Source organism: Capra hircus, chromosome 1, assembly GCF_001704415.2.
Source record: "Capra hircus breed San Clemente chromosome 1, ASM170441v1, whole genome shotgun sequence".
Classification (NCBI taxonomy): Eukaryota; Metazoa; Chordata; class Mammalia; order Artiodactyla; family Bovidae; genus Capra; species Capra hircus.
In genome coordinates, this window is record NC_030808.1 from 82,714,610 (window position 1) to 82,724,132 (window position 9,523).

The window sequence follows — 9,523 nt, forward strand, 5'->3', positions numbered from 1 at the left end:
GACCTGGGTTTGATCCCTGGGTTGGGAAGATCCCTTGGAGGAGGGCATGGCAACCCACTCCAGTATTCTTGCCTGGAGAATCCCATAGGCAGAGGAACCTGGTGGGCTACAGCAACTTAGCACACACATGAGTAAGAAATACATCTTTAAAAATGCCTAAGAAATTAAAACTTCTAGTACAGGACATTCGTGACATTGGGTTGTCATCAAAGCTTTATCACAGGCAGAGGGATACACGATGATATTTTGAAACTATCAGTCCTGGATAGTTAACTTTTTATCCCAAAACACGATAAAGAGCCAGAGTTGTCTGCAAAATGATTTATTGGGGCCAGTTAAGCAGGCAGAGGAGGCAGAACTGCTATGCAGGAGATATAAAGGAGAGCCCAGAATCTCATGGGAGAGCTGAGAGAAGCCAACAGAATGCAGGAAGAGGGATTGTTCTTGTAATTGTAATTGGGTTGAGACTGACTGGCAGGGCTGGATTGAGATGCATGGAATGTAGCAGGAAACTTTATCATCTTTGGGGTCGTTACAGTCAGTACTCAACAAGCACAAAGACCTGGCTGACCCCTGGAGGCCAAAGCAACTCTGAGCTGGATGTGCAGGAGCAGACAGATGCCATGCTTAGGTGTTCCAGAGGATGATGACTGTGATAATGGAAGTGGCCAAGAAGAGCAGGTAGAGGCAGAAGAGCAAGGTGTCCATCATGTGGCTGAACTGCACCCACAGGCTGGCCAAGTGCTGCTTTTGAGCCTTGTCTTCCTGCTGGGCCCTCGTGGACCCAGGGCACCCATTTAGCTCTGTCTCTCTGGGACCTGGCAACTTCTGCACCAACTCCATGGGCTCCTTCACACCTATGGAGAGACAAATTCAGCCATGGGCCACCAGGGTCAACTGGGGAATTGTGAGGGCAGGGAAGGAGATAGGAGCAGAAAAGCGGAGGTGATGGAAGAGGAAGCCTGGGCAGTGCTGACTTCCCTCACCAGGCAGGTGGGCAAGGCCCGTGTTTCCCTTCTGGGGCACAGCGGGGCAGCATGTCCTTGGGCTGGTGCAGTGTAGAAGCAGGAAATGGAGCCAGCGAGGCATGGGTGGGGGCTGGGTGGTGGCCAAGTGCAGCAGGTAGGAGATGAAGATGGTCTCCAGCAGGCTGAGCACCATCAGGGACAGACACAGGGCAAAATAGACACCTGGAGGGAAGTTGGGCCTGCCTGAGGGCCAGAGGCACCAGCCAGGACTTCGTTCTTCTCTTCCAATCCCACCCTGGGAAGCACAGCCTCTTTTGCCCAGTATATCTCCCTTCCCTGAGCCAGTTCAGCCAGTCCCTCCCACCCTTCTCTTCTGAAGAGCTGGAGGGGCCATACTGATGAGGGGGGTGCCACTGGCAGGGAGTAAGTCATTCATCATGAGCAGGAAGACGTTGTAGCCCAGCAGAAGAGTTATCTTGAATGGGGCACGGCTCTCGCTTCCTGCTGGCAGATAGAAGCTGAGGGCGTCAATGGTGACCAGAAAGCTACTCGGCACCAGGAGATTCATAATGTAGAGTTTGGGTCTGCGCCTGATGGCCACCTAGTGAGAAGGAGAGGAAGGGAAGTGAATATGGGATTCAGAGGCTGCTTGGAATAGTAGTGACTGTTTCTGTCTCTGCCTTCCTCATTGGTCTCTTATCACTCTGGCATCTGGAGCTATGCAGACAGCTTCATATTTTGGTGTAGAACTTGCCAAGGGAGAGTTAGATTAGAGCCATGAGCTTTAGGAGGAGTATGTGGCTAGGCAGCAAGAAGAGAGGGTTCTGGTCTCTGGCAGAAGTGGTAAAACTGAGAAGCCCTGAAACTTGGGAGATATCCATTTGGTGGAGATTGTAGGCAGCAAGCAAGAAGGAAGGAAAAAGCAAAGGCCTCTGAACTCACATAGAAGATGATCTGATCATATAGGTTGGTGCCCACAGACTTCTTCGGGGTGGCCTTGTTGATGCCCAGGAGCTCCCATTCTCCATGGGTCTGAATGATGTTCTGGGATGTGTCTGCTATTTCCCACACTTCTTTCTCCATGCCCAGCGATATGTACTCCACTGGAAGGAAGAGCCAAATAATTTTCCAAAGATAGTCTCCTGTTGACTCAACTGAACTCTTTTCCCATCCTTTCATTCAACAATTTTTAAAAGTTCTTTATAAAAAATATTTATTTATTAACTTGGCTGCATTGGGTCCTAGTTGTGGGATGTGGGCTTAGTTTCTCCAGGGCATGTGGGATCTTAATTCCCCAACCAGGAATTGAACCTATGTCCGCTACATTGGCAGACAGATTCTTAACCACTGAACCACCAAGGAATTCCCTCAACAAATATTTTTGAATGCCTGCCATATGTCAGGAAATTTGCTAGCAGCTGGGGATGGAAATGCACAATATTTTCCTAACTCCCTAGGAAATATTTTATGGAAAATATTTAAGCATCCAAACAGACTTAATCTTTGCTGCACTTGGTCACTGTGCATGCTAAGTCACTTCAGTCATGTCCTATTCTTTGCGATCCTATGGACTGTCGCCTGCTAGGCTCCTCTGCCCATGAGATTCTCCAGGCAAGAATACTGGAGTGGGTTGCCATGCACTTCTCCAGGGGATCTTCCTGACCCATGGATAAAACTTGTGTCTCCTGCAGCTCCTGCATTGCAGGCAGATTCTTTACTGCTGAGCCACCAGGGAAGCCCATTTGTCACCATTTATTCATAATTTTTTATACATTATTTTCTGTTGCTTTATTGGTTGCTGTTATTCACTCCATCCCTAAGACTCCACTTCAGCTCACCTGTGTAGAGAAATGAGCTGAAGGTGAGGGTGCAGTTCTGCTGGTCAAAGGGGAAGTAGAAGATGTTCAGGTTACAGATGCTTACCACCTTCATGGGTTTCTTATACCTGATGCGACCTTCATTACTTATGAATGCCTTGAGGCCTTTTGGGGTCTTATCCACATCCATGCTGTAAGAGAAATGAGGTGGGAGGCAGGAGCAATGTTTTTTCTTCTTACCCATCTGCTCCTTTCTCAGCCATGTAAGACCACTTATAGTGGCCTTTGGTAGATTGTGCACCATTGTTGCCAGAAGGCAGGGCTTCCCCAGCCCTTAATACGCACAATTCCGTGATGAAAATGTCTGGGAGCCACAGGTTCTTGGTTGCCACACTGATCTTTGAGATGCCGTCACACTCCTCTGGGTTCCAACTGATAAATGGGTTGTCCCAGACCTAGAGCCCAGATGGAGGAGAGATTGAGAGCCTGATAGGAATCAGGGTTATTTTCTCTGCCTTTTAAATTTTTCTTTAAAAAAGAAGTGCTATGAAGTATTTCAAACACATAGAAAAGTATATAAAATAATGTAACAAACATCAGTGTATCTAACACCGAACTCTGTGGAGTCAGTATTCTGATAAATATATTTTGGCTTTTTTTCAAGAAATAAGAATTGCAGATAGAATTGAAGCTCCTTATGTCCATTTCTTCATAAACTTTGATCCCTCTGCTTTCTCACTTCCATGGGAAATTACTGGTGATCAGAGAAATCCTGTCCTTTCTGCAGAAAGGTTGAGATTCAGAGTTGAAAGGTCAGTGGCTCAGCCTCTCTGAGATAGAATTGCCTTCGTGTGAAGTAAGGGCAGGGGGTAGTGGGATTGAATGAAATTAGCTTTCTACTTAGCTGTTTATTTTCTCTTTAGTGGAACATATTTTAGAAATTTAATTTTAAATTCCTAAGAAATAAGATTTTGGGGAAGGGGGCTACTCTTTGTATTTTGTATTATAGTCAGAGATTGTGGTCTAGATAACTTTTGCTTTCCTTCTTGGTAGCCAAAAATATGGTCAGTTTAGGGGAATATTCCATTTGTGTCAAAAAGATTATGCATGATCATTGTACAAAGTTTGATATGTTTATTAAATCAAGTTTCTTAAAAATCACTATATGTTTATTCTTTTTTGACTTGATTTTTGAAAGCAATTTATTGATGCCTTTCACTATACTTGTAGATTTTTAAACTTCTCTCTCATATGTTTCAATGTTATGTTTTGGGGTACATAAACTATCATAATCTTTGTTTAAAATCCATTCTGACTGTAAATATAGAGAGAGAATAAACAGTGTTGGTCTTACCATTTCCAGCCACAGAAATGATGACAAGAGCTGTAACTGTTCATCCTGTCAAAAGAATTTCCTGTTTCCAGCATGTTGGTGGTACAAAATCTGTGCATCCCAACCGTTGCTCATTTTTGTTTATCAGGCCCCAAGGTGTGTAAAAGCTGTGCTGTGGTCAAATCCAACATTACTGGTCAAGGACAGAATCTTGATCAAAACATGTGTTAGGCCATGGGCAGAAGAGTTCATGGCAGGACTGGATTAGAGTAGTGCTTCTCAACCCTGGCTCTATCTTTGAATTACTTGAGGAGTTTAAAAAATTCTAATGCCCATGTTCCATCTAGTCAGAACTTCTGAAGGGGAGCTTGGACATTGGTGTACAGCCAGGGAAGAGAGTCAATGGGTGACAAGAATCTTCTGTGTATGATTATACGTCATTCTGCTGAACTGGATAGAACTTCTTTGGGATCCCCACAGGGCACATGCTTATAGCAGTGATGGAGGAAGCTTCGGTGTGTGGTTAAGGGTTTGGGGGGTTGCCTTGCTGGGAGTGGGGAAAAGGTTAAGGATACTAAGGAGGGCCAGAGAGTCAGTACTCACAACATTTAGGATGGCAGACACAGTGAAGGAGATGTTGACTATGGTGGGGATGCTGAAGTTGATGACTGGACGGAAGGCCTTTCTTTCAAACACTGAATCCAGAGCAGTGGTGTACATCCCGTTCTGGCCAAACCCTGTGCAGTTGATGGTGAAAGTACTGCCTCTTCCTGTAGTCAACATAGAATGTGTGAGAATTAGGGGAGAACACTTATGTTCCCTATATGAGAGGGTCCCAGGTCAGGAGCTTGGGGGTAGCCTGTGATATTAATGATAGTGAAGTCGCTCTGTTGTGTCCGACTCTTTGCAACCCCATGGACTGTAGCCTACATGGGATTTTCCAGGCAAGAATACTGGAGTGGGTTGCCATTTCCTTCTCCAGGAGATCTTCCCGACCCTGGGACTGAACCAGGGTTTCCCGCATTGTAGGCAGATGCTTTACCATCTGAGCCACCAGGGAAGTCGATATTAATGATACCTAACATTTATTGAGCATTGAGATATAGTTCAAGCCCCTTAAATGGATTACCTTATTTAATCCTTCCAAGCCCCTATCAGGTAGAAACTATTTTTATCCTCATATAATAAATGAATTAACTGAGTTTCAATAAGAGGAAGTAAATTTCTGCAGTCAAACAGATCGTAAGAGGTAGAAACTGGACTTGATGTAAGCCCAGGTTTGTCTAATACTGCTGTACCATATACCCCCTTAGGTATCATTCTTAGGAATGAGATGGAGAATAGGGGAAAAGGATCACCATGATCCAGGTGCCAGGCACTTTCTACAAGGTGAGGAAAGAAGGGTTGGGCTGGAAGGCAAATGATAGAAACTAATGTGGTGAGCTGAATTAGGGCTCTGGGCTCCTTGCTAATGTTTTTTTCTCCATGCAAAGCATGCCCAAATCTTTATGCAAACACTGAGCCATGGGGCAGCAACAGCCATCAGAAAGAATTTCATTCCCAGGGCCCCAAAGAGAACATATCTGTTTCACCTTAACCACCCCAACCTTCCTTCCCCCTATTTGCCCCTCAACCCTATATCAGCCTTCTAATTTGAGCTTTTGAGGTCTTGCCTTCCCCTTTCTTCTGACTAGTAGATTCTAATTTTCTACTAGAGCAAATTTATTAGAGAAGTAGCAACCTGGAATGAGAAATAAAGACGGTTGGTGACCTCTGTGATGAGAACATCAAGCCTTATCTTTTCCCAGACTGACAGTGCTCTCCAGGCAAATCCTTGGATCATTCTGTGAGCGATGAATATTCATTTGTCAATCACTGTGCGTGGCCAAAGGACATTTATCATGTTTTTTACTGCCTAGACTAGGTGTACAGTTTGTGTTTCTTCTCTGCACTGGCCTCTAAAGCACCTCTTGTTCAGTCCTCTCCTCAATGAATCCTCTCAAGCCCCTATCAGTTAGAAACTATACTTTTGTTTTCCTACACCTCCCCCTTCCCAAAAGTCACATGACAACCTAAAGGGATAAAATGCCATTTATTGGCACCTATCAAATGCCAGGCTCTGTGTGGTCTTTCTCATTGAATCCTCACAATGCTTCAAGGTGGTCCTATTTTACAGATGAGAAAATGGGAGCTCTGAGAAGTCAAGCAGTTTGCCCAAGTTTACACAGGTAGCCAGCTGAGGGACCAAGATTCAAACCCAGACCTTCTAGTGCTAAAACCCATGTTCTTTCCAGTATACCATGTTAACTCCAGTATACCAGTAAAGCACACTGTAGCTTTACTCTCCACCTGCTGCTCTCTGACATCTTACCTAACCTAGAGCACTTGGGGAAGTAACTAGTGGGGAAGTTATAGCTGAAAGTGGGCCCTTTGCCGCAATGGAGTAGGTTTCAGAGCTATAGAGAGAAAGAATTACACCTGTGCATAGAAAGGTGGATAGTCTTGGAGGCTAAATGGTAGAGAAAACAACTGGGGATGGTTCATGAAAAAAAAGTAGAAGAGTCCTTATGTAGCATGTCAACAGAAGGGGATCTTCTATCTTTCAGAGGAGAGCCTATTTGGATATTATGGTAACATAGTTATGAAATAATTATGCTCATCTTAAATAATTTCTAGAAGTTGGAAATTTGAAAGCACATCTTAGGTGTTCTCCCAGAGAGGGTCCTTGCTTCTTTTCCTGTGTTGCCCATGTCTTACCTGGAAGCAGAAGACTGAGAACAATATAGAAGGAGAGTCTCTCCCTATGGAACCAGCTTCTGTCCATCTTCTTTGTCTAAATTCTCCTATGAGCCTGTACCAGGACCCAAGAATTCCCAGACTAAAAGAGCACAGGCCACACCTAAAGTCTAAGTTTGAATACTGATAGGATTAGCTGACCACGGACATTTGTAACCTCCCTGGAAACAGAGTTCCGGTTGTCTTGTCATTGCCCTTGCTTGAGGTTTAAGGCTTCTCTCTCAGATGTTTCACTACAACAGTTGTGGTTGTGGATTATCTGATATTTACTATCTTTAGATATTGGTGTGATCTCTCAGTCTGTAGATTCATCTCTTTAATTCTGGAAAGTTCTCAGTTATTAAAAAACATTGTTTTTTTTCTATTCTCTCTTATTAGACATCTGTTGGAGAATTCCTTCTATCTCAATATGCCTCTTAACCTCTTTTATTAGTTTCCTATAGTTTTTGTGACAAATCACAAACTTACTGGCTTAAAAAAACCTCTATTTGTTATTTACAGTTCTGTAAACCAGAAGTCCGAAATTTGTCTCAATGGGCTAAAATCAATGTTTTGGTGGGACAGCATTCCTTCTGGAATGTTGCCTCCTATAGGAGCAAATCCATTTTCTTGTCTTTTCCAGGTTTTAGAGGCTGCCTGCGTTCTTGGTTTAGGGTCCTATTTCTCTGTCTTTAGAACCAGCAACACTGAGTCATTTCTCTCATTCTAATGCTTTTCTACTTATATGAAACTTTGTGAATACAGTGTGTCCACCTGGATAATCCAAGCTAATTTTCTCATGCCATGGTCAGTTGATTAGCAACCATAATTCCATCTGCAACCTTAACTCCCCCTTTTCCGTGTGACCTAAACATATTGGTAAATTTTAGAGATTGAGATATGGACATCTCTTGTTGTTCAAGTGCTCAGTCGTGTCCTACTCTTTGTGACCCCGTTGACTGAAGCACGCCAGGCTTCCCTGTCCTTCACTATCTCCTGGAGTTTGCTCAGATTCATGTCCATTGAGTTGATAATGCCATCCAACCATCTCATCCTCTGTCACCCTCTTCTCCTCCTGCCCTCAGTCTTTCCCAGCATCAGGGTCTTTTCCAATAAGTTGGCTCTTTTTATCACATGGCCAAAGTATTGGAACTTTAGCTTCAGCATCAGTCCTTCCAATGAGTATTCAGGATTGATTTCCTTTAGGATTGACTGGTTGGATCTCCTTGCAGTCCAAGGGACTCTTAAGAGTCTTCTCCATCACCACAATTTGAAAGCATCAATTCTTCAGTGCTCAGCCTTCTTTATGGTCCAACTCTCACATCTGTATATGAGTATTACAAAAACCATTGTTTTGACTAGATGGACCTTTTTTGGCAAAGTGTTGTCTCTGCTTCTTAATATGTTGTCTAAGTTTGTCATATCTTTCCTTCCAAGGAGCAAGCATCTTCTAATTTCATGGCTGCAGCCATCATTTGTAGTGATTTTGGAGCCCAATAAAATAAAATCTGTCACTGTTTCCACTTTTTCCCCATGTATTTGCCATGAAATGATGGGACCAGATGTCATGATCTTAATTTTTTGAATGTTGAGTTTTAAGCCAGCTTTTTCACTCTACTCTTTCATCTTCATCAAGGGGCTCTTTAGTTCCTTTTTCCTTTCTGCCATAAGGGTGGTATCATCTGCATATCTGAGGTTATTGATATTTCTCCCAGCGATCTTGATTCCAGCTTGTGATTCATCTAGCCTGGCATTTCACATGATATACTCTGCATATAAGTTAAATAAACAGGGTGACAATATACAGCCTTAATGTACTCCTTTCCCAATATTGAAACAGTCCGTTGTTCCATGTCTGGTTCTAACTGTTGCTTCTTGACCTGCATACAGTTTTCTCAGGAGGCAGGTAAGGTGGTCCAATATTCTAGGGGACCACTATTCTGCCTACCATATGTCTCTTTCATATTTTTCACCTGTTTATCTGTGTCCCTAGTGATTTCCTCAGTGTTAGCTTCTGGGTAACAAATTCTCTTCTCAGCTGTGTATATAATGTATACCCTCTGACCAAATAGCCCTAAACCAAACACTCATAGTCATGTAATCAAAATTTAAAACTATTCTGATTTCTCTGAGATGCCAACTTTGACATTGACTTCAAGCTTTCTTCATATGCATGTGACCTTACAGCTTCCTAGGTAAATCAGCTACAGTAAGTCCCCTCCATACACACCTTCAAGTTGTGAACTTTCAAAGATATGAGCATGCCGCTGGATGCCAGCTCTTGTACTGTGAAGTGAAGTCACTCAGTTGTGTCCAACTCTTTGCGACCCCATAGACTGTAGCCTACCAGGCTTCTCTGTCCATGGGATTTTCCAGGCAACAGTACTGGAGTAGATTGCCATTTCCTTCTCCAAAGATACTGTACTGTATGATTTTAAATGTCTTCTTTGTGTCTGTATTTTAATGTATTGTTTGTGTATTATGACTATGTATTATTTGTGTGAAAAGTATTATAGGTCTATTATAGTATAGTACTATATAGCCAATTGTGTTAGTTGGGTACCTCAGTTAACTCTGTTGGACTTAACAAATTGGGCACTCTCGGAAAGGAATTCATTCCTAGTGTATAA

At 43.2% G+C, this 9,523-nt stretch overlaps 1 protein-coding gene across 1 annotated transcript; it reads right to left on the reverse strand.

Moving 5' to 3' along the window:
• Nucleotides 307-6,942, reverse strand: LOC102185396 (5-hydroxytryptamine receptor 3E). Its single transcript, XM_005675199.3, has 8 exons — nucleotides 6,876-6,942; nucleotides 4,722-4,888; nucleotides 3,131-3,240; nucleotides 2,807-2,976; nucleotides 1,911-2,071; nucleotides 1,365-1,569; nucleotides 987-1,190; nucleotides 307-857 (listed from the first exon to the last, which is right to left on the reverse strand). The coding sequence occupies exons 1-8, from the start codon at nucleotides 6,940-6,942 to the stop codon at nucleotides 628-630; spliced, it is 1,314 nt and encodes a 437-aa protein (XP_005675256.1). The 3' UTR covers nucleotides 307-627.